Here is a 27808-nt window from a genome sequence, read left to right as displayed (position 1 = left end):
ATACAATAAACTCCCTTCTCACTGCACTCAAGCCCTCAGCCTGGCACACTAAGTTCTCAAGGCCTCCACGTTGAATGAGCAAGGTGAGATGAACCTGACTTCTACCCCAGCGGGGTCTATGATGTCCAGTACACCCTTGTACCTGTTATAGCTGCCTTCAGCACCACGGGCTCTTAGTGCTCATCTACAGCCTTTGGCAAAAATGTTGGCTTTGTTTGTTTGCTTGCTTGCTTGCTTGCTTGCTTGCTTGCTTGTTTCTTTGAGATAGGGTTTCTTGTAGCCCTGGCTGTCCTGGAACTAGCTCTGTAGACCAGGTTGGCTTCAAACTCAGAGCTCCACCTGCCTCTGTCCCCAAGTGCTAGGATTAATGGAATGAGCCACCACTGCCCAGTTGGCAAAGATGTCTTAAGTTCAACAAAACTAGATGAAAATGAAAAGCTCCCGAACCAGCCCTGGTCCTCCACCATCTCTTTCTGAGCTTCTCCATACTTCAGCTGACCCAGCAACAGTCCCAACCGAGACCCATGTAATAATGCCCCACGCCAAGCTTTCTTGGCTCACAGAACAAAGCAGGAATTGAGGTGAATCTGATCTCTGTCCAAATGGCAGGTCCACAAACCAAACAGATGCCTGTTGCAATTCTAAGCTGTGGGACTGTTAACAACAACAGGAAACCAGAAGGGCCCCAGGGGACAGGTGGCAGAGCTGAGTCCGTGCTGGGTCCTCATTTTCTTTAACTCTACTGGGCAAGTGCTTCCTTAAGTAGCCCTTCCCTGCTTTTATGAACTCATACCATTTTTCCCCTCTCACTGCAGCCATTCATATCAGCTCCTCTGGTGTCTCTGCCACTCATTTTGCTCAGAGAAGCATGCATGGCTGGCATGACCAGGGCATCACACCTGATATCAGTGACTGACATCTGCAGAAAACTCAGAGCTCCAGCTGCTGCTCAGCATCTTGCACACACAGCTCAGCACACCAGACGCTAAATGTGCACACCCTGTAATTCATCCACCCTCTCAACCTACCATCTATGCCTGCTAACTTCAGCACTCTAGCAAACTTGTGAGTCAACCTCGGCCACTCGTGGGCGCACATATGATGCCTGAATTCCTGCACATAGTATCTCTGGACCACTGCAGCAACCTCTGGGCAGTCCTCAACAGTACTTCCTTTCAGCAGGAGATAAAGAGGACAAAGCACCCACAGTGTCCCTCTCCCCAGTGACCTTAATCACACTCCCGATGTGGTTCTGCTGAATCAGGAGATTCGTCAGCTCGGCAGTGTTCACGGCGGCTTTTAGAAAAAGCTGAAAGGAGAAAGAGAAATATTTTACATTAAGATCAAAACGCAATTTCTAATAACACCGCAATTCCATTATTTAAACAAGAACAATGAAATGTAGTGAGCTGACCCAGCTGGCTGTAAAGTAACCCAAGGAGGAAAACAAACAGCCAGAGTCAGATAAACTTCAGAGAAGACAGAGCCCGTGGTATTTAGCAATCAGGCATGGGAAGAAGAGAAACACAGGCCATGTTGTTTGAAGTAAAGTCACAGTACAGCAGGTGCGGGTCTGTGGCTATTACCTAAGGACCAACACTCGGCTTCCGAGCTGCTGATGCTGGGTGAGGCCCTCCCTGCCCTCCATGCTGCAGTGCACTGCATCCCCTCTGAACTGTAAGCCAAACTCTTCCTCCCTTACAAAATTATTTTTGTTTCTGACCCCACCATGTTTGGATGTGAATTATAAGAAAGATCAGAACTCAGCGGTGTCCACATGTAAAGGAAAACACTCCAGGGCACAGCAAACTTCAACACTGCAACCAGGAGAGGGACAAGGAGGAAAGGCACAAGCAGCCATTCACCCTGGGAAAGGAGAGATCCCTCCAGCAAGGTGCAGAAGACAGACAGGGAACTTCTGGAAAGACCATACCTGTTGCAGTAATTTCTTAATTCCGCCATAATCGTTATCTGAGATGGAATAAGCTTCAAACTCAATATTCACTTCCTGTAAATAATATGCAAAACAGGTCAGCACAGGCAGATTTACAGGCGGCGCAGGCAGGATTTCCATTCTGTGCATTTCTCTTTTGCCCCATCCTTTCCTTGGTCCCATCCTTTCAGGTCTGTTCCTCTCTAAGTTATCTGCAGAACACGTCTCAGGGGATTGGAATTGAGAAAAACAACAAATGTAGTCTAATGTGGTGGTGTAAACCGGCAACTTGGGAGACAGACGAAGATCAATAATTTGAGACCAGCCTGGGCTACACGGCAAGACGTTTCATAAAAGGGAAGAAAGTGGGGGTCACACATGTGTTCATATGTCACAATACGTGTATGGGAGTCAGAAGGTAATTTACAGAGTCAGTCCTCTCTCCCCATCATCTCAGTGCAGGGAACTGAACTCAGGTGGGCAGGCGTGGGCGTGGCAGGAAGTGCCTTTACCTGCTGCATCCTCTCTCCTGCCTACCTCAGCCTTTTTAATGGCACATACAGTTAACAACTTTTTGTTTTGTTTTGTTTTTCAGGACAGGGTATCTTTCTTTCTTTTTTAAATATTTATTTATTATATATGTATATGGGTACACTGTAGCTGTCTTCAGATGCACCAGAAGAGGGCATCACAGACCCCAGTACAGATGGTTGTGAGCCACCATGAGGTTGCTGGGAATTGAACTCAGGACCTCTGAAAGAACAGCCAGTGCTCTTAACCGCTGAGCCATCTTTCTAGCCCTAGGACAGGGTTTCTTGGTGTAGCCCTGGCTGTCCTGGAACTAGCTCTGTAGACCAGGTTGATCTTCAACTCTCAGAGATCCATCTGCCTGCCTCTTCCCTCTGAGTGCTGGGATTAAAGGCACCACCATCTCCTGGTGACATAAATTACAGTTGCAATTTTAGACTTATTTCCCGTGGCTGTGCCACAAAAACAGAATCCTCACATCTGCTTTGCTCACCTTGCTTTCTCTTTCTTTCTCTCTTCTTTTCTTTCTTTGTTTCTTTCTTTCTCTCTCTTTTTCTTCCTTCCTTTCTGTATGACATGATCATTCTATGTCTGTCTGTCTATCTATCTATCTATGACATGATCATGCTATATCACTTGATTGGCCTTAAACTCCCCATGCCCCTCCCTGCCTCAGCCTCCTAAGTGTTGGGACTGCAGGCTAGTCCTACCAGGCACGCCTTGCCATCTCCTCTTGATACCTGCTGTTACTTAGTAAGTAACTGCTAAGTAAATAAAGCCGAGCCTCACAGGGATAGGTAAATTAAACCCCAGGCAACTCTGGGGACTTGAAGCGACCTTGTTCTCTAGGCTTTGCCTTGTGGAGCCAGGTGAATAGTTATTTCTCTTTGGAGGCTGCCTGGCAGTTTTAATTGATGAGACTGTGTTTGCATTTACACCAGGCCGCTGCATTTTGGTCCTTCAGGCTTTTGCATCACATGAGGAAATGGTATGAATGGCTTTTGCACTCTGTCCAAGTGGCAAGCGTGGCAGTATTTACCTTTGTATACTGCTTTTTCTTTGAGAAAGAGCCTCCCTGGGAAGAACCGGATGACCTCACAACTGAGATGTTCTCGCAGCCCTCCCCCCAACGTCTGAGTTAGCACTGCAGCCCTGCAGGACTGGCCTGGCTTTAGGTTCACCCCTTATGAAGCCTGACACTGACAGTTACTTAGGCAGCATGCGCAGGGGGTGGGGGAGAGGAACTGTTCCTTTCTTATGACCCACATGGCAGAGTGACAGAACCAACTCGTTCCTGTAGCTCCCCTCTGACATCTACACATGTGGCCAAGGCACCTAGGCATACAAATAAATACACACACACAATTAAAAAGACACAGTGTGCTGTTACAGCTTAAACTAGGCAACCAGAAAGTCCAGAAAGGCTTTCTTCAAAAAGTGACATGAACAAGAGGTGCTGAGGTTTCTTGGTACAAGGAGCAGAGACTAGAAGAAGGCACATGTCCCCAAGTCCCCTAGCAGCTTTGGTAAGCACCTTGCAACAGAATCTAAGAGAAAAAGCCAGCTACCCCACTTTGTCCTTTAAGGCTGGCACTGAAGAATCTGAACTATGGCGTCCCTTTACTCCTGATACACCATTCTGTTTCTGAAAAGCTTTGAGGTTGACCTTCCAAAATAACTTTCATGGGTTTTTACATCAGAGAAATGAATTGTGAGTGAATAAATGTATCAGAGAATGAAAGACTTCAATTAAATAAAAGGTGAAATTCCCACCGAGGAGTTCAGAACAGACACATGCCCTAAGAGCTCTAAGAGTTTCCTCTGCCCAGACACATGCCCTAAGAGCTCTAAGAGTTTCCTCTACCCAGCAGTTAAGAGCACTGGCTGCTCTCCCGAGGACCCAGGTTTGATTCTCAGCACCTACACGGAGGCTCACAAGCATCAGGAACTCTAGCCCCAGGGGATCCAACGCTTTCCTATGGCCTCTGTGGACATGGAATACAAATAGCACGTGTACATACAAGCCAACACACATACACACAAAACTTAAAGGCATATGTGAAGGGTAAAAGCTACACTGACAGGGCTGAAGAGGTGGCTCAGTGGTTAAGAGCACTGACTGCTCTTCCAGAGGTCCTGAGTTCAATTCCCAGCCACCTCATGGTGCCTCACAACCACCTGTAATGGGATCTGATGCCCCCTTCTGGTGGGTCTGAAGACAGCTACAGTGTACTCACATACATAAAATAAATAAATCTTTAGGAATAAAAAAAAAAACACAAGTTGGGAACTCTTTTGTTCTCTTGTTTCTCTCTTGCCCTCTTGAGCTCTTCCCTTCCCCTCTCCCTTCCTCATTCCCTTCCCCCTCTCACCACATGTTCATGGCTGGCCTCTACTTCTCTACTCTCTCCCTCTCTCTGCCTCTACTACTGTCTTGCCTCTCCTCCCCATGCCCTGAATAAATTCTATTCTATACTGAAAACAAACAAACAAGCAAGCACAGCATCCTGGGCTTGATTCTCAGCACTGCAAAAAACTAGAAACTAAAGTTACATATGATTTCTCTGTGGTTATCCCAGCCTTAATTTCATCTTTTGAATGTGAAGAAGAGGAGGAGGAGGAGCAGGAGGAGGAGGAGGAGCAGGAGAAGGAGGAGCAGGAGGAGCAGCAGCAGGAGGAGGAGGAGCAGGAGGAGGAGCAGGAGGAGCAGCAGCAGGAGGAGGAGCAGCAGGAGGAGAAGGAGGAGCAGCAGGAGCAGCAGGAGGAGGAGAAGGAGGAGCAGCAGGAGCAGGAGGAGGAGGAGGAGCAGGAGGAGCAGCAGCAGGAGGAGGAGCAGCAGGAGGAGGAGCAGGAGGAGCAGCAGGAGGAGGAGGAGGAGCAGGAGGAGCAGGAGGAGGAGCAGCAGCAGGAGGAGTAACAGGAGGAAGAGGAAGAGCAGGAGGAGGATGAAGAGGAGGAGAGATTTATAGTAAGCAGGCAGGAGATGATGGAGGTATAGACTAGAATAGCTGCAGGATCAATGATAAGGTGTGTACTGGGTACTGAAGGGAAAGCTAACAATTTACTGATGGACTGATGTAGCATGCAAAAGGAGGAGTAATTAAAGGCAAAGGCCAAATTTAGAGTTTGAACTGGAAAACTGTAACAGAAATGGTGAATAAATTACAAACCCTGCTTTGGACGGTCAATTCTAAGACAGCAACTATCTCGAACAACCACTCAAGCCTAACTATCCACCAAGAAAGAGGTGCTTAAACCACCTGGAACTAGATAATAAGAAGTCTGAGCAATCCCAGGACTCAGGAGGCAGAAGCAGACAGATCTCTGAGTTCGAGGCCAGCCTGGTCAACAGAGCGAGTCCCGGGATAGCTCAGGGCGACACAGAGAAACCCTGTCTGGAAAAACAAAAACAAACAAACAAATCTGAAGAAAGGCCATCAGTTCTGTGAGGCGATAAAACCAGTCTGACCAGGTTGGCTGTCCCAGATTGGCAGTAAATACGGTCTAGCTGAGATGTATATTAAAGGGAAAGCTGCAGGATAAAGAGCATTTGAAAACGGTGCAATCGGACAAAGCAGGTTGCCTTTATAATCAACTTCCGAGGGCCAGCGTGAGCCTGGCTGTGTAGAAGGTGGAGAGCTGCTGAAGGGAAGAGGAGAGACCAAAATTTGCAGTTCTCTGAAGGTACGTGTGCGGCTGGCGGGCTTCTGGGATGGAAATAACTCATCAGGGAAGGGCTACAGGGGGTAATGTGTAGGAAAGCCCGCAGTGGGAACCTGGGTAAGGATGTGTCCTATATAGCGGAGGGAAATCACAACTCCCCACATCTCCCATTACGTTCCCACAACTTCGGCTGCCTGAAATAGTCACGTGTGCTTCTCACCTCGTCCACGATTTCGTCATCTTCATCCTCTTCTTCGTCACTGTCGTCCTCGTCTTCTTCCTCATCCTCCACCTCATCCTCTTCTTCCTCCTCCTCCCGCTGGCCCGGGGCTCCCAGCGGCCGCTGAATCCCATTTCCCACCGCTCGCTTCTTAGCCTTGGATGCCATGTCGCCGGTCACACTGCGCCTGCGCGAGTCCCGCCCCCGTCCTTCCGGACTCTCTCTGAGCCGACTCGGGGGAGACAGAAAGCACAAGGTCTCCGCGGGTCCGGCGCGCCTAGAAAGCTCCGGGGTTGAGTCCCACTGGACTAATCTGCCAGAGTTGCTTCCACCTTGGGGCCGATTGCCTAGCCTTCTCTTCTTCTCTCCATCCCCCCATCTTCCTCATTCTCTCCTAATCTCCCCCTCTGTGCGTAGTGGTTTGGCCCATCCGTCTGCATCCCTTCCGCCGGCGCCTGGACGCCCCTGTGCGAGCACAGCCAGATGTGGGTCAGTGGCCCCGGCTCCGCGGGTCTGAGGTACGGGAATGGGGAGCGCTAGCCCGGTGAGAGGCCGCTCTCGGTTATCTCGGCGTGCAGGTTGTCCTGCCTCTTAGCCCGCGAGGTCGGTGTCGGGGCCAGGACTTGACTAGAACACGGGCCTGTGGACGTGCACGCTGGTCTTTGCCATCCCTGACACCGTGGGGCGGGACCCCCGTGCAGCTGCCAACCTCGCGCTCACTGGCGCTGGCGGAGTCCGCGCACGCCGGAAGATCCGCCGATCCAGACAGGGCCAGCCCCGCGCCATCTCCCTAACAAAGTTCTAAGTAGACATTACGACCTTTGCTACCTCAGGCCCACGGCGTCGTTAAAAAGAATTTTTTGAAAAGAATAGAACAGAAAGTAGGAGATCGCGGCAAGTTAACGAGTGTACCCCACCTCTGCCACCACTTTGTGGCTAAACGAAGTACTTGTCCAACGCTTCAGATCTGTTTCAAAAGAAGCCGAATTTTTGGAAATGCCCTAATGGTTAAAACCCGTATCAGATAAATCAGGTCTACCAGTCAGGTTTATTCCTCAGTCCTTTTGCAATTTGCAGCTCCTTGTAAATATTATTGACAATGAAATCATTAAGTAGGGGAAATATTAACTTTCTGACAATAAACTCCGTGGGTCTCCTTTTTCTCAAAAATAACGACAGCTTATGAAGTATGTTTGATTTCCAAACCAGAGTGAGCTGTCCCTAGAGGTAAGGAAACCTTTGCCAGAGAAGTTTAGGAAATGTGAATAGCCCCAGTGATCATCAATAGGAAATAGGATACCAGGGACCCCCACTAGCTCAGGTCCCCCATGATGGCATTCTGTGGAATCCAAGTGTCCTGGGAGTGTCTTATCTACCAGGCTCTATCGTGGACAGTAATGACACCAGGACTCCACCTCTGATAAAGTAGCTTTAAATGGCTGCCTTGGTTTTGTAATTGTCCAAAACCACACTCCTATAATCTATTGCAAGGCTAATAATAGCTTGCCATGCATACCTATCCCATGGTATAATAATACCCCAAGGTATAATAACAGAGAAAAAAGATTTAAAACATGTCAATAGAATTGCACTGAGTCTCCTGAACATCCCCACCCCCTATGTCTTTATAGTTTGTTATGGTAAAGTATGCATAGCCAAACTTAGCACTTGAGTGCCTGGTTCTTGGCTCACGCTCACCCATACTGTTTCACAACCATCACACTATCCATCCTTTGACTGTTTTATACCTTGCAAAACTATCCTTTAAACAATTCCCCAGTATCAGGCCAGGAGACAGCTTAGTGGGTAAAATGCTTGGTGTACCAGCATTTCTCAGCTCCCGCATGCTGCAACTGTAACCCTAGCACTGGGGTGATGGCCAACTAATTTACCGAATCAGTTAGCTTCAGGTTCAATGAGAGACCTGTTTCTAAAAAATGAGATTAAAAGCAGTAGAAGACAACACCTTTCATCAACAGGGTACGCATGCATAGACAAAAAGAACCAGTTCCCCAGTATCACCTTTCACAGTGATTGTAATTGTAATCACAGTACTCAGGCATCATTTTTTTTTTTGTTTTTTGTTTTTCAAGACAGGGTTTCTCTGTGTAGTCTGTGTAGCCCTGGCTTTCCTGGAACGCTCTCTGTAGACCAGGCTGGCCTCAAACTCAGAAATCCGCCGGCCTCTGCTTCCCAAGTACTAGAATTAAAGGTGTGCGCCACTACTGTCGGGCCATGATTTCATACCTAAGGCTGAACATGGCTCACATGGCCTTCATATTTAGTCTTATGTCTGCAGACACTTAGATTTGCTTGTAGGTTTTACCTATTAGACAGTGCTCCTATAAACATGAGTGTACAAATACCTCAAGTCTCTGCTTTTGTTCTTTTGAGATCTGCCTAGAAGTGCAATTATACATCATACAATTAACTACTTTTAATTATAATCATACAATTAACTACTTTTGTAAAATTATTTTTTTGTAATTTGCAAAATCTTTCCACCAGGAGCCTATATTACTTTGCAGGGTAGAAAAAAAGGAAAGGCCTGTTTGTGTCCTCAGATTAATTCCTGATATCAAGCCCATGGACAGAGTGTAGTCTAGCATCTGTAAATAGATGGCTCGCCTGTGCTGTGCTGACCACAGGGACCTTAGGCAGTGGACTGATAACTTCTGGCTCACTCTTCCTCTTTAGCACAGAATTTGACTTAAAGGTCAGCTGGTAGCCAGTGGTTAGGAGACTGAGCCCCGGGCTTCAGATCTAGATCCTGATTCTATCATTTATTCTGCTGACCATGGGCAGATTAAAAGACTTGGTTTCTCCTTCTTGTTAAGCTGCTTTGCAGGCTAAGTGAGGATTGTAAAATGCTTAGTCCACCGTGACAATTTGATCCGTCAACCTGACTGGATTGTGAGATGCCCAGCTAGCTGGTTAGGTGTCTTCCCAGTGTGCCTGTGGAGGTGCTCCCAGAAGGGACTTGCATGTGGATCTGAAGGCTGAGTGGAGTACATAGAGCATGTAGGCACTGTCTAATCTGTGGGCTGCAGGGAGCAAAAGGAAAGGAGGGCAGCCCATCCTCTCCCTCCCCTCCTGATGCCTGGTGCCCCTGGGTTCTCGGCTCTCAGCTTTGGACTACAATCTATCCTGTCAGTCCCTATCACTTCAAACTTTACTAACTTTCCTATGTGTCTGGTGCTCAGCATGTTTTGTGAGCGAGCATCCTCTGAAATAAAAGGTTTGCCAAGCGATGTGCTTGCTAGTCGAAAAAGGACGAGGTCCGAGGACACTTTCTGTAACTACCAGCAACAAGATAGCAGCTGGATCTGACAGCCAAGAGAATTTTTGTGATAAAATTTTGAGAAAGGGAAACAAATTGTACATAGAACTAGCACCGGCTGTGAATAATAGGGGTGGGTAATGGAGTCACGACATGGAGACGGTTGTGCATGGAAGGCAGTGTGTAAAAAGTGCTCGCTGCTTCAGGATTCCAGGTTAGGTTAGTCCAGAAAGTTTTCAGGGTACATTGTAGCTGGTGTCCTTTTAGACACTGGCTTTTTGAAGGCTTTTTCTCCCCAGAAGTATTTGTTCATACCATAGAAATATACACTTTAAGTTTACCCAGCATCTTTAGAACCAGGGAAACGATTGCATTTCCTTAAGGAGATGGGAAACTAACTCCCAGGAATAAGGCCACACTCTGGGTTAAACGAAATCCCAAGCCCTCCTTGAGCATACCTGTTCTTTCTTGGAGACGTCCAGGCTCTCTGCCTAATGCTGGAGCATCTCTCCTTACTGCCCAATTCAGGAGTCAAATCCAGGGCCTGGTGCTTGCAAAGCATGGCCTGCTCCTCTGCCCTGTGCTGTTGTGGTTCAGGTTTCGATTCAGACATCACTGACTCCCAGAACAGTCTCCCTGGTACCCGGAGAGGTAAGACCTAAGCTGTCAGAACCCTAGGTACTATCTCGTCACCTCACAGCACTTGGTACCTGAAATTACCAAGAAACCGCAAGTAAATCCTGTAGACTTGACTCTCACGACGACTGTCCGGCAACTAGAAAGACAAGTGAGAGATTGACTTCATTGTTTTGTAAGGCATGTCCTCTGTGAAACCGGGGTCTCGTGTGCCAGAGCCTGGGGCCACGACAGGCACACACAGCAAGGCTACAGGATTACCTGTTCTCCACAGCACCATATTTTGGCTTTTTAATCCCCAGTCCCATTGCTTGCATTGTGGGCCCCAGAAGAATTCATTCTTCAGCCGGAAAATGCTAAGTTGCCACTAGATGTCATACCAGATTCCTAGAGCTCCCATTGAAGGTGCATTGGAGTGGAAGCCAAGAGACAGGCAAGGAGAGATATGTGTTAGGAGATGCGTTTGAAGAAAACTGCCTTGCATAACTGTGCGGTTGGCAAGGCAGGTTGGGATCCACTGTACAAACCAGCAAGAAGGGCAGGCCAACGGGACACACAGGCTCTGTTCAGGCTGAAGCTGGGTCTGGAGGGAAAATATCCCTGCAACGAGAGGAAGTGGTCATGCATTTTGGCTCAAGGTTTTAGAGGTTAGACCCTTATGGGGCTAAGGCTTGGTACTGTAGAATGGGAGGCTTAGGCGTGGCATTCTCCTTTGTCCCATCTTCCACCCAGGCCTCACTAGGAGGGTGCATTCTAAGGCAGGTTCTCCCTTTAATCCTTTCTGGAAAAACCCTTACAGATACACCCAGCATGTGCTTTACGGGTCTCCTGAGCTGTTTTCAATCCAGCCAAGACTTAACGTACTGAGGTGTAGCAGTGCATGCCTGTAATATACTAGCACTTTGGAGGCTGATACAGGAGGATTACCTTAAGTTCAAAGCCATCCTGAGCCACATAGTTCCAACCAGCCTGAGCTATACTGCAGTGTGGTATCTTATCTCCAAAGAACAAGTCAGAGCACAAAGTAAAATAAGAAATTAGGGTTTATTATTGTAAACTTGGAAAACTGAAATGACATAAAGATGTGTGGTATGGTCCAACAGTGGGCAGGGTCCCAGATAGCAGGGTATGGTCCCACAGGGGGCGGAGTCCCAGTTAGTGGGGTGTGGTCCCACAGGGGACGGGGTCCCAGTTAGTGGGGTGTGGTCCCACAGGGGGCAGGGTCCCAGTTAGCGGGGAGACATTTTGAGGATCTAGGGAAGGAGTAGGAACCATTCTATCTGTTTTTCACCCTCTCCCCCATTTCTCTGACACCGACGGCAGCAATAGCTAGAACATCCTTTCCTAATCCTTATCCAGTTAGCTGGATTTGGTTACTGATGTAGAACAATTCATTTTGGGCCAGATTTCCTAATGTTCCATGGATGGACTCTTCCAGCCATCAGTGTGACCAAGTTACACTGTAACTTGTGAACCATGCCTCCCAGAGCTCATTAGTTTCCGCTTCCAAGTGTCTTCTTTTGATGAGTCTCAACTAGGTTTACTATGTATAACTTACCTGGCGTTTATTGTGAGACTATTGAGTGATTTTTAAAATATCTCTCATACAACCAGGAAGATAATGCTCGTAACACTTTTGGATAATAAAGAAGTAGAAAGGAAGAAAAATCATACTAACACCTACTCAGAAATAAGTACTATTAATGTCTTGGTGTGCATTTTCTCATATATTTAAGCATAAAGCCAAACTACTGATGTAAGTGTTCATGCAGGTTTTACTTACCATGTTTGATCAGATAACCATGTGATTCGGTTATTTGTCAAGATGTTAATGATTTCCTAAAACCTACATCATAGTTTACTCAACCAGCCTCTCACTGGATACTTATGTTGTTTCCAGTTATTGGAAACTATAGACATGACCAAGAAAGTCTTTGTCTGTGTTGAGACAGGGTTTCACTATGTAGCCCTTGCTGGCCTGAAACTTGCTGTGTAGATTCAGGTGGCCTGAGTTCACCTGCCTGTGCCTCCCAAGTGCTGGGATTAAAAAGGTGTATGCCGCCGGGCGTGGTGGCGCACGCCTTTAATCCCAGCACTCGGGAGGCAGAGGCAGGCGGATTTCTGAGTTCAAGGCCAACCTGGTCTACAAAGTGAGTTCCAGGACAGCCAGGGCTATACAGAGAAACCCTGTCTCGAAAAACCAAAAAAAAAAAAAAAAAGGTGTATGCCATCACATCCAGCCTGAAATGAGATTTTTATGCCAGTCTTTGTGTACTGTCTTGATTGTTGTCTTGCATGTATTCTTACAGGAAGAAGGGGTATGAATTATGTAAGTTTTTATGGGTAGTGCATGTTGACAGCTTATGTCTAGGTTGATAGATTACCTTGGGAAACTTGGTTAACATTTACTAGGCATGGTTTGAGAGGTGGAAAACCCAATATAGCTATTTCCTAAAGGGCTTATGAGTGGCATGGCTTATTCATGTTGAAAAGGAAATAATTATTTATTTGCTTCCTTACTCATTTACCTCCTTAAATTAAGATGCTCCTTTCTCTATCTGCCACTGGTCTGCCCCAGAACACACCGTGTGTCTCTGGCTAGCCACTGTCTGGCTTAGACACTTGGTTTCACTAATGGCTCTCACTTGCCTTTCCAGGCAGTATCAGCAGCTAACACGATCTCCCTCGGCCTTATCAGTGACAGAGGGCTTGAGAAAGACCAAGCCCATTTAGCTCGGCACAGGCAATTGATTGCCTCCTTCTTGCCTCTCTCCTTCCAACATCACCTAGGAACAGTCTGAGATCTAAGTAAGATCCATTTCCTCGCTCTGTCGCAGCAGCGTCTTTTAGAAGGACTGCGAGGCACAATGAAGGTTCTCTTACTAAAAGACGCCAAGGAGGATGACAGTGGCCAGGATCCATATATCCAGGTAAGTGGCCGAGCCTTATTCCGTGACCCCTTGCTCCTGGAGGCTGGGATGGGGATGCTAACACTCGGTGAACTTGGTGCGTAGCTAATGTGATGCTGCTGTGCTCCCTCGCTTCCGGATAACATTTGGTGCTTAATATGACGTCACTTCCCTTATTTTCAAGACAACCCTGGCCAACCCAGAGTGACATTCTTTTTTTTTTTTTTTTTTAAGATTTATTTATTTATTTATTATATGTAAGTACACTGTAGCTGTCTTCAGACACCCCAGAAGAGGGCATCAGATCTCATTATGGATGGTTGCTGGGATTTGAACTCGGGACCTTTGGAAGAGCCAGTCAGTGCTCTTAACCGCTGAGCCATCTCTCCAGCCCCGCAGAGTGACATTGTTTCCTTTGCAGGAGCTGCGATTGTGTGGCCTGGAAGCCACACTGATTCCTGTGCTGTCGTTTGAGTTTATGTCTCTCCCCAGTTTGTCAGAAAAGGTAAGAGCCCCAGGCTAAGGCTTGCTCTCTGTACAATTCCTGCCCTACCAAGCCATGAGAATGTTCACCTCATTTTACCACTAGACATGATCACAAGGGCAATACACACTTACCTGATTGTGGGGAGACTTCTCATAGGCTTCTCTGCCTAAGCCGCTGTCTCCTTTGTCAGGAGGCCATGGGCCCTGGAGATAGGGCCTGGGGATCACCAGCCTGGCTCTCACAGGTAGGGACCATGTAGTCCACTTCTGGCCTCTGCACAGACTACCAGGCAGGCGCTTCTGACATTAGAATGAGCTCTGTTATAGACTCATGCCAGGCTTCTTGGCCAGGAAGGCAGGGCTGAATGTGAGCCCAGGGCTTCTGCCCACCACCTTGCTCTGCTCAGCAGATACTTCAGGAATCAGGTCGAGTGAAGTCTCAAAGTGTTACAGATTGGTGGTGGCCTGAGGGTTTGCTGAGTGTGCCCATGGATGTCTGGTACCCAGTACTGCAAAAACCCAAAGATTCAATACACAGCGGCTCAGTGCCTGGCTCCGAAGTGTTCAGCAAAGTATTGTATCTGAAGCCCAGGCCTCAGCTGGGTTTTACCTCCTTCAGAGTCTGGTTGTGTTGTGGATGCAGATCAAGTTTTCCCTCCTGCCTGTGCCTTACTGCACTGACATGGCCCAGGCTGGGTCAGGCCCCGCTGCTCTGTGTATCTCCGGGTTGCAGTTGTCTGTCTCTGTCCTAGAAGGAGCTTCTTGAGGGAAGAGCCGTGACAATAAACGGGCTTACCCACAGCCTAGAATGGCTCCAGGCCCAGAGACAGCAATAAACAAGTGTCAGGTGGGTGGAGGGATGGACGGGTAGAAGGACCAGTTGTCTGCTTCTTTGTGGATGCATTTTGGACTTTGGGGCCGTAGCTCTTTGAGAGGTGGGTCTAAGCCAGCCTCTGTTGGTTTCGGTGCAGCTGTCTCATCCTGAAGGCTTTGGAGGACTCATTTTCACCAGCCCCAGGGCAGTGGAAGCAGTGAAGCTGTGTTTGGAGAAAGACAATAAAACTGAAGGTGAGCGTGGGTCTGCTCTGGAGTCCAGCAGACTCTTGCCTGCTCCCATTTCCTCTGAGACACTGGAGTCCAGAGGGAGCTGCATGCCCAACAGAACTGAGTGCCTGGGGGAGCTGGCTCACAGGTGCCCCCTGAGGCCCCAGGCAGCCGTGGCTGAGAGCGTGCTCTCACTAGCTGTTTAATTCATTATATTTAATATTATTGACTTACTTGCTTATTGGGTGCATGGCATGATAAGTGTTTAGACGTGAGAGGACAGTCCACAGGAGCCGGTTCTTTCCTTCCACCTCATGGGTCCCAGGGACCAAGCACAGCCCACCAGGCGTGGTAGCAAGCAGCCATGCTGGCTGAAGTATCTCACTAGCCCTCCATTACCTTCTAAACTTTCACTTGTGTGTCCTACCAGGTTCTTCCTCTAAAAGTAGGGTAAGTGATGCTTTACTCAGAGGACGATGAGAACAGTTAGTCTCAGGGAGATGCTTCCCGGCCCCACTGGGCCCTTTTCAGCATGGCTATTCTTCCTCTCCATTACAGCAGTATGTGGTGAGCCTACACAGTTCCTGAACCCAGACTCCAGCCTGGCTGGCTACTTAGCTGACACTAGTGGAGGACCTGTTGTACTTTAGACTGAGTGCCAAATATAGTCCTGGGGTGTTCGAAGCTCTGTGACCTCACTTTACAGTCAAGACACAGGCTTGGGGCTGGTGAGGTGGCTCAGTGGGTAAGAGCACCCGACTGCTCTTCCGAAGGTCCGGAGTTCAAATCCCAGCAACCACATGGTGGCTCACAACCATCCGTAATGAGATCTGATGCCTTCTTCTAGAATGTCTGAAGACAACTACAGTGTACTTACATATAATAAATAAATAAATCTTAAAAAGACACAGGCTTGGAGAGGTCTTCCAGTGAGGGGAGGCAATTGGGAGATGGTTAGTGCTGCGGTTTTTGGAGTCCTATAAGGCCTGGATTCATGCAGCCATCTTGGCTGCTGTGGGCTCCTTGATCTTCCTTGCCCTCAGTGACCTGGCCTTGGAGTAAGCGTCATCACACCCAAACCATGAGGTCACTCTCATTCCTAGCTGGAACATGTGATCTGTCTGCTCGGTGCCAGGTGTTCTGAGCCACGGGCTTTTGATGGACACTGCATGTACTCTGAGCCCCATAGAGGAGCATCCAGGATGTTGTAAGGGACAGAGTGGGTAGTGAGGAACTGAGGGTGATGCTGCTGCTGCTGTTGTCCCCTGGCACAAGTAGATGGCTCACTTCAGATCCTAAGAGCCGAGTTTCCTGCTGAAGCAAAGGCTGGGCCCTTAGAATGAAGACACAAGCTACCACAGTGACATTTAGCTGGCCACTTTGTATGTATAGCTCATACGTAATTTCACGCTTTGCAGCCTGGGAGAAGTCTCTGAAAGACAGATGGAATGCCAAGTCTGTGTACGTGGTTGGACGTGCCACCGCTTCTCTAGGTAAGGAGTCACGGGAAGATGAGGGTTTGAATGCTAGGCTAGATGGATGAGGTTTCATATTCAGATCATATACTATCCAAAACCTGTGAGCTGCTTATTTGTGGAATTTTCCATTTAGTCTTTTCAGACCGTAATTGACCAAGAGTAACTGAAATGGGGGGAAATGAAACGGTAAGATGAGAATGGGGGTGGGGCATGTCACATGTGCCAACTGCACTTACCACCAGCCTCATAGCAGTTCGTCCTGCCTCTGCTCGGTTCCTGGGGACTCTAGGCTGCTTGACTCATTCGTCCTGAACAGAGTCCACACCTGCATAAGACATTTTCCTCAGACTTTCTAATAGTCCCTGAGTAAAAAGCCCACGGTGGTCCCAGTGAAGCTGTCCTTGGTGGTGACAGGTCCTGGTTGTTTAGCTCCTGAATGGAAGGCCCAACAGACCTCTTTCCTCTGGAAGTCGTGTGTCCCCTTGTGCAGGTGGCAGTCCTGAGTGGCCCTGCCTTTATCTATATCCTCGGCAGATTAGCCGAGTGTTCACTTTCTGGAGAAGGCAAGAAGCCTTCATCTGTCTGCTTCTTCTCGTCACGAAGAGCTTGTGGGTGTAGTGGCACACGCCTTTCATCCCACCCAGCACTCAGGGGACAGGCAAGAGGATCTCTGTGAGTTGGAGCTCCAGTGCCACATAGAGAGAGGGGCCGGGCTAGCACCCTCCCTAAACTCCCTGTGTCTGCAGTGCTGCGGGTCCTTGTTGGTTGCTGTGAAACCTTCCCTCTGCCCCCTCCATTCCAGTCTGGCCACTCGAGCCCATTACCCATTTCCCGATGGAAGCTGATCACATCTCCCTGATGAAATGAGGGTTCTCCAAAGAGATGCTTGCAGAACTTAGCAGCTTCCAAATGCTGACTGTCTGATAAGCAGAGGCCAACAGCTGGCCTCATTATCACACGAGCACCAAGACAGTCTTACAGGGCTGGTGTTTTTGGCTCATGTAGATAAGTGGGGTTCAGAGAAGCTATTCAAGACAAAGACTCCTGTCTAGGGAGGCTGTGCTCAGGGCTCCTTCTGAAAGGACAGCCATGGTCTTATTACTTGGCTTCAGAGGACACTTCGCTGTGAGCCAGAGAACAGCCTGGACATTTGCACTTTAAAGGTAGTGCAGGGCCGGGCGTGGTGGTGCATGCCTTTAATCCCAGCACTCGGGAGGCAGAGGCAGGCGGATTTCTGAGTAGGAGGCCAGCCTGGTCTACAAAGTGAGTTCCAGGACAGCCAGGGCTACACAGAGAAACCCTGTCTCGGAAAAAAAAAAAAAAGGTAGTGCGGGAACGAAAGAGCTTCAATACCCGAAAAAGGAATTCATCTCTTTGTTGTTTTTCAGTGAATAAAATTGGCCTGGATGCAAAAGGAGCGGGCAGTGGAAATGCAGAAAAGCTTGCTGAATATATTTGCTCAAGTAAGTGAAGACGGACCCAGATGAAAGCCACCCCCCACCCCACCCCACCCCCGCACACGGTGCTCTCGGAACAAGAACTGACTTCCCATTGGTCAGCATGTGGACCGGCTCTGGGGCTGCTGGGATTTAGACAGTGATTTACCCTAAGCTACTGATGGGCTCTAGGCTTCTGAAGAACACAGAGGAGAGATCTGTAGAGTGCAGATTTTGGAGTGAGGACAGGAAGATTGAGTGTGTCCTCTGTACATAGTGTCTCCTGCTCTCTTCCCCGTCTGTCTAAGCCAGCTGTAGACACAGGTACTTGCAGCGTGTCACCCAGCCACACGGATTGAAGTAGAGTCCTGCACAGTCTCAGCAGAGGGCATCTGGACCTGCTCACAAGGCCAGCAGCCAGGTGTCTCCAGCCTTGCAGGCAGGTCTCTGTCAGAGCTATCAGACCCTGAGGTTGGAACAGGAGAACAGGGGGAATATAAACTCTGGTTCTTGCCTCTCACTGGGTCTGTAACATACTGGCTGACCCTTCTGGAGACTTGCTTGGGGAGCTGCTGGGCTAGAGTGCTGGCATGACTGTGGCTTTCCTCAGAGGTTAGGAGCTGGGCATCTTCTTTTCCCTTAGCATATTGAATGGGTAAAGAGAGAAGGACTTCCAATGGGTCTCGTTATGCTTTTCAAACGATGATGGATAAAACAGAGTCTATTTGTTATAAGCTGTAGCTTCTCAAGGTGGTATTGGCGTTTGTGATTTGCAAACGTGTGTGCTAAAGTCTTCTGAGCTTCTCCTGCCCTAAGATGCTTTTATTGCCAGAAGGCTCTCTAGCTTTTACATTGTAATGTTCCTCTGGAAGCTGCTCCTTAAAACAGCCCTTCCTTTTGGACTGAGGCTTCCTAGACTGTAGACAGACCCTGGGCAGAGCCACGAGCAGCTTTCAGTAGCAGTCAGGGAATGGCAGAGACCCTCAGCAAGTTGCTGGCTCTCCACTTTTTGCAATATGGAAATAGACAGCTGTTTTGATTAGCTTTGACTGTCAACTTGACATAGCCTAGAGTAGCCTGAGGAATTGCAGTCGAGGAATTACCGAGATCAGACTGGACTGTGGATATGTCTAGGGGCGATTGTCTGGATTGATAATTGATGTAGGAGGGTCCAGCCCACTGTGGGCGGCAACATTCCTTGGTCAGGTGGTCCTGGGTTGCATAAGAGAGCTAGCTAAGCCTACGTCTGTGAAAGAGTCAGCTAGGAGCATTCCTCTACAGTCAGTCTCTTGCTTCAAGTTCCTGCTCTTACTGCCCTCAGTGATGGACTATGACCTGTCACCTGAAGTCAACCCCTTCCTCCCTAAGTCAGGTTTTGTCAGAGAGCTTATCATAGCCACAGAAATGAGTCTAGAGCATCTTTCTATTAGTTTTTAAATTTTTACTTTTTTATTTATTTTTATTTTTTACTTATTTACTTTCTATCTTGCTCACTGCCCCCTCCTTGTCACTCCCTCCCACAGTCCTTCCCCATCCCTCTCCCCCTTCTCCTCTGAGCAGGTCGGGACCCCTGTGGGTATCCCCCGACCCTGGCACTTCAATCTATATTAGCCTCTTTGAGGCTATATTAGTATCATATCAGTTGTCTTTCAAAACCAGTTTCAAAGCTGGGGGTATAGTTGAGAATCAGAGCACTTCTCTAGTATTCATGAGGTCTTGGATTCATTCCCCAGCACCAAAAACAATTAAAAAATGAATACTTACATTTCTGTTAATTAAATGCCCAGCATCAACACTGAAAACTAGTGTTAACAAGTACCCAGTGTGCTCAGGAGCCAGTCTTCATAGCCAGCCAAGGAAGGTAGGAGCTGTGTTAGTGACAAATGTGTCATCCAACATGGTAGTCGCAGTAATCTAAATTAAAGAAAATTCCTAAGGCAGACTGGGCACATTTCGTAATTCAGCTGCCACTAACGGCCAGTGCCCCTGTGCCCGACAGTGAGGGGCTCCTGTCCTCTCTGGAAGTTCTTTCTTAGTGTGCTGTGAGTCTCTGGGACCAAGGATGAATGCTGTGAGGTTACAGGGTTAGAATTCAGACTCGACCTTGCCCATCACCTCCAACAAACCTAACTGAACCCTGCTTTGTGTCCACTCGCCTTCAAGCACTGCTGGCCAGGCAGACTAAGAGGGCACCCTACTGAGGTGAGAGTTCTAAGGACTGACCCTGGTGTAGCAGAGCTTTGCGGGGTGGGGGGGACCTCCAGCTTGAAGATATCCGAGGGGGGCCCCCTCTGATCACTCTTCTTCAGAGAGGGAGTTCTAGCCACAAGGTGGTTAACCAAGCCTACATTCTCTTGAGCCCCATGCTCATTGGCAGAGGCCTGTTGGGCACCTGAGGCATAGACAGAACTTGTCTTTCCCACTCCCACAGTCTCTGCTACTTCATAGGAGACTACGTCAGTTCAATCTCAGGTCTGTGAGAGTGCAGGGTCCAGGCCCCACCCTCCAGTGTCCCTGCCTCTTGGGAGCTCCCACTTCAGCCAGGCTTGGGAAGACAGGTGGACTAAGCAGTGAAAGCAGCCAGCCCTTGGTGTGGGGAGACTGCTACCAGCACTAAATGGGCTTTCCTCACACCCACAGCCAGGTCTGCCACTCTTCAGACCCCAGCTGCGTGCCCAGCACTGTCCTTTAGCTCTGAACCAACCACAGGAAAAGGTGCCATCCTACAGACTGCCCCTGACTTTAGGTGTAAATATTGAGTGTCCAAGGGACCCATACTCTGTCCAACTGGGTTCCAGATCTTGTTCCCAGAGTCCCCTCCTGGGGGTCAGTAACTTGGTAGAATGGCTCCTAGGACTCAGGGCAACCCTCTGTCCATGTGCATTGGTCTATTATAAAGGGCATAATAAGGATACAGGTGCCCAGCTAGATTTAGAGGCATAGCCAGACCTGGCATACAGCTGTATATAGCACCAAAGTCTGTCTTTTCAAAATGTAGACCTAAGGTGTAAAGGACAGATCGGGGTGTGTCCATGAGGGAGAATTGCCTGTTCTATAAATGGGACAGTTTGCTTTCACCTGTCTCTAGGGCAGATCTTAAACATACTCAAATTAGATGCATCTATTTGGAAGGGGACAGAAGTGCTGAAGCCATTGTTCATCATAAGGCCTTATGAGCACAAGGCAGAGGGCCAGTGCCATTTGTGAGTGCTCACACTGTGCCCCAGGCGTCTGGCACAGGGTGGCAGGGTGGAGAGTGACATGCTTTGCCCTGTCTCCCGGGATTGGTTCTCTCCTACATGCGGGTTCTAGGGTTCAAACTTAGATCATCAGGCTTAAGTACCCCTACCCAATGAGTCTCGACGCCAGCCCTGGGGTGAAGTCTTTGCAAAGCCATTATTACTTCTAATTTATTACCAGCAAGTCTGTAGGCCTAATAAATCTTGCATTTGCAATTAGAATTACAAATAAAGTCCTAGTTACCTGCTGCTAATGAAGACCTTCACCTCTGGTTTTGTTTACCAAGGCATTAATGAGTTTCTCTTGAAGTAAACTTTGTGGCCCAATTTTAAAAGTTTCAAATCTACTTCTAGTGTGTGTTGTAACAAAGCCACCTCCTAGCTATCTTACTTAACAGTTATTTACTATGAGACAGGCATTGTTGTGGGCACTTACAGCTGTTGACTCGTTTAACCTGGTCACTCATTATAGACAGCGTCCTCTCACTGGCCCTCTCTTTGAAGGAGAGAATATTTACAATGTAAAAGGCATCGGATCAAAGATAGTCACGTTTAAAGAGACAAAGAAGACCAGGAGGATTGTACTACCTTTGTTTCAGATGGCCTCCTGGGTGAACAGAGATCGAGCTCCCATGCTCCAGGTAGCCTTCAGTTGAGGCAGAAGTGCGCATCTCAGTTCTTACCTACATCCGGGGCTGCTGCTTTGTCTGTGGAGACTTCCTCAGGTCCGTCCTCCTCCAACTCCTGCACTGTCAGTCTTCTCTGGCAGTATGAAGGGGTGAAGGAGAGACTCTTGAATCATCCAGAAGCTCTTGGCTGCCTTTGGGACGAAGATTGCTGGAAAGTTGAGCTGTTTGGCTTCCTGTAGGAAGAGCTCTAGCCCCTAGCTACTTGCACCTTCAACCCACATGTTGTTGAACTCCCAGGAGGGACTCCTAGGCTAGGGTTGATAGCACAGAGCCTGAACGCGGCTTTGAAAATGTTTGCCTAGGAGTGATACCTGCAGCACCTCACTAGAAAGAGAACTCAGCAGGTACCCCTGTGATCTATAGTTAATCACCCCCGGTCTGTTCGCTCTTCATGTTGGTACCAATATTTACAGAGCAGTTTGAATAAAACATCCACCAGCATGTCACTGTTGCTTGTACTTCAAACACAGTCGCCTCCAGCTATGCCTGTCACTCAGCTGCTGTTCCCAGAGCGAGTGCCAGCTGGGGAGAGGTGTTCCATTCTTTCTGATCTCAGTCGCCAGTGCTGTGTTCAGAAGGATCATTTGGTATAGGAAATACACGATGCTTGTGTACAGCCAACACCTGTTACATTTCTTGATCTGCTATGGAGGAAATGGTTGGTTTTAGTAAAATGCTTTGTGTTCGCTGTTGAGGGAGGGGGGGATTCTTGCATCTGACAAGCCTGCAGTTTGTTTGGATGGTTTTGTTACAACATGCTGTTTGCTCTGTCAGTTGCAACGTGCTCAGGGTTGACCGTGGCTTTGGGTCTCCACACATGGGGGTGGGGGGTGGGCACAGTGAGATTCAGGGCCACTGAAGCAGCCTTCTGTCTTTTGTGCCCTTTGGGGACTTGGTCAAGAAGCTCCTGGCATGGCTGGTTGAAAGTAGGCAGGGAACTTGTCTTTGTTGAAGGTGGCTACAGAGGCAGTCCAAGGTGCCAGTCCCTTACTGTCTCCTGTGCATGTGCCTGGCTCATCCAGCCCTCCTCCAGAGCTAGGAAATCTCTGCCAGTGCCAATACCAGTCTTACTTAGTTAAGTACAAGACCTCCATTCTAACGCCTCCTCCTGACAGTTCACGAAGCAAGTAGGACAGTGGTGCCTTGTTTCTGTGGCTTAGCTTTCCAGGCTTTTCACTGACATTTCCCCCCTTGGTTCTCCATGGAAACCTTCAAGGTCAGCACAGTGCAGCACTTGCCCTTTCTGGTGGCAGGTGTTAAAACTGAGATCTTAAAGCAGAGCTGAGCCCGGTCCCCAGCCTCACCCTCCTGGGAGCTGCCCTCCCTGGGCCTCTTTGCATGGTGTCACCCTTTGAGCCTTTACAAAGCTCTGACAATGTCTGCTTCTGTGTCCACAGAGCCGTCTTCAGAGCTGCCTCTTCTCTTTCCATGTGGAACTATCAAAGGAGACACTCTTCCAAAAATGCTCAAGGACAAAGGTGACTAGAATTAGCTAAGGACACCTCCAAAGATGAAGGTCCTGAGACCCCGGAGGCAGACGTGACCATGTTCAGGCAGAGTTGGGATGCAGCGGGTCTCCTGATGCTAAGCCTTTTTTGAGAGCTGTCCTAGACTGGCTGCCAACATGGCTGTGGGATTTATGGAGCAGCCAAGGTCAGAGCTGTGTGGACAGTCACACAGACACGGGAACCAGCAGCAAGTGTGAGTATGGAGGAAGGCTGTGCTGTCTGGACCTCTCTTTGCTGACTCAGCCTTCCCAACTATGGATTGATTCCATGGAGCTCTGCAGGTCACACAGGGCTGGGCAAGGCCTTTTGCCCCCTAGTTGAGCTTCCCATTTCTGAGGAGCTCATTCTCAGAGGTATGGTGACTGTCCCCATCAGCTACACACTGCAGAGGGTGCAGAACCCCCATTCCCTGTAAAGTGAAACCTGTCTGATGGTTTTAATTGTACCCAGGGATCCCCATGGAAAGCATGCATGTCTATCAGACAATTCCACACCCTGGAATCCAAGGGAGCCTGGAGAGCTACTATGAAAATCAGGTAGGTAGGGCTTCCAGGGAACGCAAGTCCTGGCAGGGCAGGCCCCAGGGGAGGAGCAGGAGCTGGGGACATGAGAGTGAAGGTGTTGATTCCCCTTGGGGTTCTGTCATTTCCAGCCACGTGACTAAGCAGATGGCTTTTCTGCAGCTCCATTTTTATGTATCGGTAATACAGGAATAGACCCACCCAGTAAAAATTGAATAAGGATTAAAGGAGAGAAGTTCATATGAACCTCATTGTGTAGCATCTGCCATATGCAAAGGCCTGAGGTACACAGTGGCCTTGTCATGGCCTTTGTCCTCCATGGCATGGGGCAGAGGCTGTGCCCACACTGTGAAGAGCCCACTGTGGAATCGGGATTGGGATTGTGGAGAACGCGTCTTGAGTCAATGACTCCACCATTTCCATTCAGAAGTCACAGCCTTTTACTCTCCTAGAACAGCTTCTGTATATCATGCCTGTCCTGGGGGTCCCGTTGGGGCAGTCCAAGTGCAGAGAAACCATGTGGGCTGTCTGCTCTTCCTCTCGCCGGTGGAGGTTGACAGACGCCAACAAGAAGACTGTTGATTCTAGCAGGGCTGTCTAACTCCAGGAGCTGGGGGTGTCTCCATTGCTGAGCCTGGGCTCCAGGAAATCTGTGTCTTCTGGCCAAACAGTCAGAGGGCCAGCAGAGCAACCAATGGGAACGGCCAGCCTCTCCAACCTCAGCCTGCTTTGTGAACACTTCCTTCAAACGGTGCCTTGGTGGGCTGAGAATGGCACTCAGCCAGGGACCATACCATTGTAGAGCCCCTGGGGCTGCTGGAGCTGGACCGGTGGTGTTGATGAGGAGTGGTGTCTGGTAGCAAAGGCTAGATCTCATCTTTCCCTTTTCCATAGGGTATCCCAGCCAGCATCACGTTTTTCAGTCCCTCCGGCCTTAAATACAGCCTCGAGTATATTCAGGCGTTATCTGGCAGCAGCTTTGACCAGATTAAGGTATGGTATTCTGTGGACTTGGCCTTCTGCTCCTTACAGTCTTCTGGAATTTGCACATTGAGTCAGACACCTATGAGGTGACTGTAGAGTCCAAGGGCCTGCTACTTGGTTAGTGGTACTCTACATACATTGCTAATCTTCTCTGGGCTGGTCTTATTCTAACTTGGGGATGGTTGTCCCCAAGTATTTTGTCATGGATAGCTAATATCTGGCCTTCCCCATGTGGCACTGTCCTTGGTTACTTGAGGACTCAAGTGAGGCCCTTCTGGCAGGGTCTGGTGTCAGTATTAGTGCCTTCCCTCCTTTGTTCCCAGTTGAACATGTTGACCTGGTTCTCTAGACTAGAGTTATCTCTCTTTGTTTACTTAAAGGGTTCACACCCACACTTTCAGGGACTGTATTTATTAGGAGTGTTCAAGTAACACAACACTTGTGGCATCTGCAGCAGAATTGTCCTTGACCAGACTCCACTGGGACTGAGGAGAAGGTACCAAGTGTGGCCTAGAACCCAGGGACAGTAGGTTTCATCTCCACCCCCACCCCAGAGCTCAGTCAGTCTGGTGACCCCAACACTTTGGCTTATCACAATTGTCTCTCACAGGTGTGACCCACCTGGACATCCAGACACCCCCAGTTTCAAGGTTAGGCACAGGGGAGCCGAAAAGGAGGAACCCATGGTTGGAACCTAGAGAGGTGACTGTCAGGCTGTGCACCATGGTGACACCTAGCCATGGTCCCAGCAGTTGCTGGGCAGTCATCCGATTTCGTACAATCAGTCATAGCTTATGCTAGTCTGGTTGTGGGGATCCAGCAGGATGGGGGTGATTGTCCTCCTTACAGGAGGGACACTGAGCACAGAGAGGTTCAACACCTTGCCAGGGTTACCTATACCACATTACTAGAAGCCAACTTTTATGACTGTTAGTGGAGGAGGCACCTGATTCCTATTGTCAGGATTGGAGAGAAATGGCCCATGGGTGCTCAGCACGGCCACTGGTCAGGTGACTACTTAGGCACCTGGGCAGGTTTAGCAGCAGTGCCAACGCTGCTCACGTGTCTCTGGACAACTAGTCACCAGGTAACCAACCGTGGAGTGCACGTGCAGCTTGCTGGTGGGAATGTGCCTCAGAGCTCACCCGGGCTGACATGCCGCAGTGAGAACTCATACTGCATGACCTTACCCAGTCCTCAAACTAAGCAAACCCAAGTTGGAGCAAAATAGACACTTGGAATTTCAGCTTAGGATCTGGCTGCCCGTACTGCCTAGACCTATGCAGCAGCTGGGTCATAGTGAAGGTGTGTGCCTGTCTTAAATCTGTTCCATTCATTTCTGTAACCCAGGGGTTCTTGGCACCTCCAGTCATCATTCTGCCGCTGTTTAGTGCACCACACACCAGTAGTTAAAGATGCCACTGGGGTCTTGGGCTCTGCAACTACCAGGAAAGAAACTTTCAGGGCTAACATTGGTGATAAGGGACTGTGTGTTATTCCAGAGCCAGAAAGCCAATATAAATTAAAGGGAGTCATTCTTCATCACTGGAACTTAGTGCTAGCCCCCATGGGTACTTTTGAGGCTCACAGAGGACAGAGTCCTGAGACCCAAGCATTGGGTGGCTTAGCATTCACGTCCGGTCAGCTCCGTCCCAGATTTGACAGTGGCCTTCCTTCCTCTGTAGGAGTCTTTGTGAGACCCAATGTTTATACAGCACTATTTAAAATACAGGGCATCACCGAAGGTTAGAGTGACTTCTGACCTGAGCTTACTGCTTATGGCTGACTTACATATAAATGCCACAAAGGAGCCATGCCAGAGCAGTGAGAACTTAATGACACCTGCCACCAAATGGATGGAAGCCATTGCATTGTCTTTCTCTCCTGCCTTCTCACAGTGATCACATAGCCTGTGGGGTGGCCGTCTGTGTACCTGGAGGTCATAAATGTGTCAGTGAGCATATATCTGTGCAGCATTGACCAAGTGGTTCACACTAACCACTTTAGGAATCCCCCCAGCAGCTCAGGGGACATTCTGGCTAGAGATAAGAAGGTGGAGGCAAAGAAAGAATGGATGCCAAAGGCCTCTCTGCTCTATGCTGCTGGGATTTGAACCCTGGCCTTCCAGCTTATGACTGTTCTGTGTGCCTGGGGGATCCAGACCCACCTGGGCTCCCCATGCTCCACACCCAGAGCCCCTGAAACTGGAGCAGGCCTGTCTGCAGCTATAGACCCCAAGGAAGATATCCACCTAGATTTTATCCTCACACATACCCAAGCCCTAAGGATATGTACACTTGTGGCATGAGGTTATAGAGATATCCTGAATAAGGGTATTGTGCAGACTCTGAAACCAGCTTCAAGTTAGGTGGCACTGTTGTTCATGTGAAACATCACACAGGAACGACCTCAAAACAGAAAGCATCCAGATGATACCTGCACACAACCCTTGCTATGGCGCTGAGGCTATGTCTCTTGTGTCTTCTTCCTTTGCAGTTTATAGCCATTGGCCCCAGTACAACTCGTGCTATGGCTGCCAAGGGCCTGCCTGTGAGCTGCACTGCAGAGAGCCCCACACCACAAGCCCTGGCTGCAGGCATCAGGAATGTGCTGAAGCCAAACAACTGCTGCTGAGGTCTGCGCAGAGCCAGCTCCTTCCCTGTGCATGGGACAGCTCACTGCCTCTAGGACGGAACCCAGATTCAGAGAGGAGATCAGGAGAAGCTGCCTGTGAGCATGTCACCGTCCTCCATGGAGTCCAGCTTGGAGCCTAGGCCAGGTTCAGTGGCCATTAGATCACTGCCATTTGACACAGGGCGAGAGAGAGCTTCCTGTGTCTAGAAAGAAGGAACTGAAATCGACCATGTGGTGACTTGTGCCCACTCTTTTACAAACTGCATTTCTTTTATGTTTATCGGTGTCTTGTCTGCATGTACATCTGTGTGCCGAGCGCATAGCCAGTGCCTGGAGAAGCAAGGCGAGAGTGTCAGATCCCCTCGAACTGGAGTTAGAGACAGCTGTGAGCTGGCACACTGGGAATTGAACCCGGGTCCTCTGAAAGAATAAGTACTCTCAACCACTGAGCCATAACTGCAGCCTACTATTATCATCTGTGGTTCTCGGTGCAAAGTGGTGTTCTGGGACAACAGAACATCATAGTCTCTCTGATGCTGACCTGATAAGAATGATAAATCACTATGTCTGAAGTAGATCTAGTGATCATAAAATAAATAAATAAATAAATAAAAATAGGA

General features: G+C 48.9%; 2 protein-coding genes across 6 annotated transcripts in view; one reads left to right on the top strand and one right to left on the bottom strand.

Annotated features, from left to right (window-relative positions):
- The window catches only part of Bccip (BRCA2 and CDKN1A interacting protein), an 11650-nt gene extending 5102 nt beyond the window's left edge, over nt 1-6548 (bottom strand). The window contains exons 1-3 of one of the 2 annotated variants that reach the window (XM_021166206.2): nt 6345-6548; nt 1934-2008; nt 1229-1309 (exon numbers count right to left, since the gene is read on the bottom strand). In XM_021166206.2, the coding sequence (XP_021021865.1) occupies nt 1229-1309; nt 1934-2008; nt 6345-6512 (324 nt within the window). In that variant the 5' untranslated portion in view covers nt 6513-6548. The remainder of the gene's footprint in view (nt 1-1228; nt 1310-1933; nt 2009-6344) is intronic. The other variant, XM_029479343.1, reaches the window with a different exon arrangement.
- Uros (uroporphyrinogen III synthase) lies at nt 5378-27808 on the top strand. Of its 4 annotated transcripts, XM_029479345.1 has the most exons (11): nt 6578-6862; nt 12570-12589; nt 13051-13190; nt 13591-13674; nt 14627-14723; nt 16118-16192; nt 17566-17640; nt 22939-23019; nt 23500-23585; nt 24465-24563; nt 27051-27808. In XM_029479345.1, the coding sequence occupies exons 3-11, from the start codon at nt 13128-13130 to the stop codon at nt 27186-27188; spliced, it is 798 nt and encodes a 265-aa protein (XP_029335205.1). In that variant the 5' UTR covers nt 6578-6862; nt 12570-12589; nt 13051-13127; the 3' UTR covers nt 27189-27808. The 4 variants fall into 4 exon arrangements, with proteins under 4 accessions (XP_029335204.1, XP_029335205.1, XP_021023169.1 ...); XM_029479344.1 differs by lacking the exons at nt 6578-6862; nt 12570-12589 and adding an exon at nt 5378-6145; XM_021167510.1 differs by lacking the exon at nt 12570-12589.

Source organism: Mus caroli, chromosome 7 (assembly GCF_900094665.2).
Source record: "Mus caroli chromosome 7, CAROLI_EIJ_v1.1, whole genome shotgun sequence".
Lineage (NCBI taxonomy): Eukaryota > Metazoa > Chordata > Mammalia > Rodentia > Muridae > Mus > Mus caroli.
The sequence above is the reverse complement of the archived record's forward strand: the minus strand, read 5'-3'. Positions and strand labels throughout refer to the sequence as shown.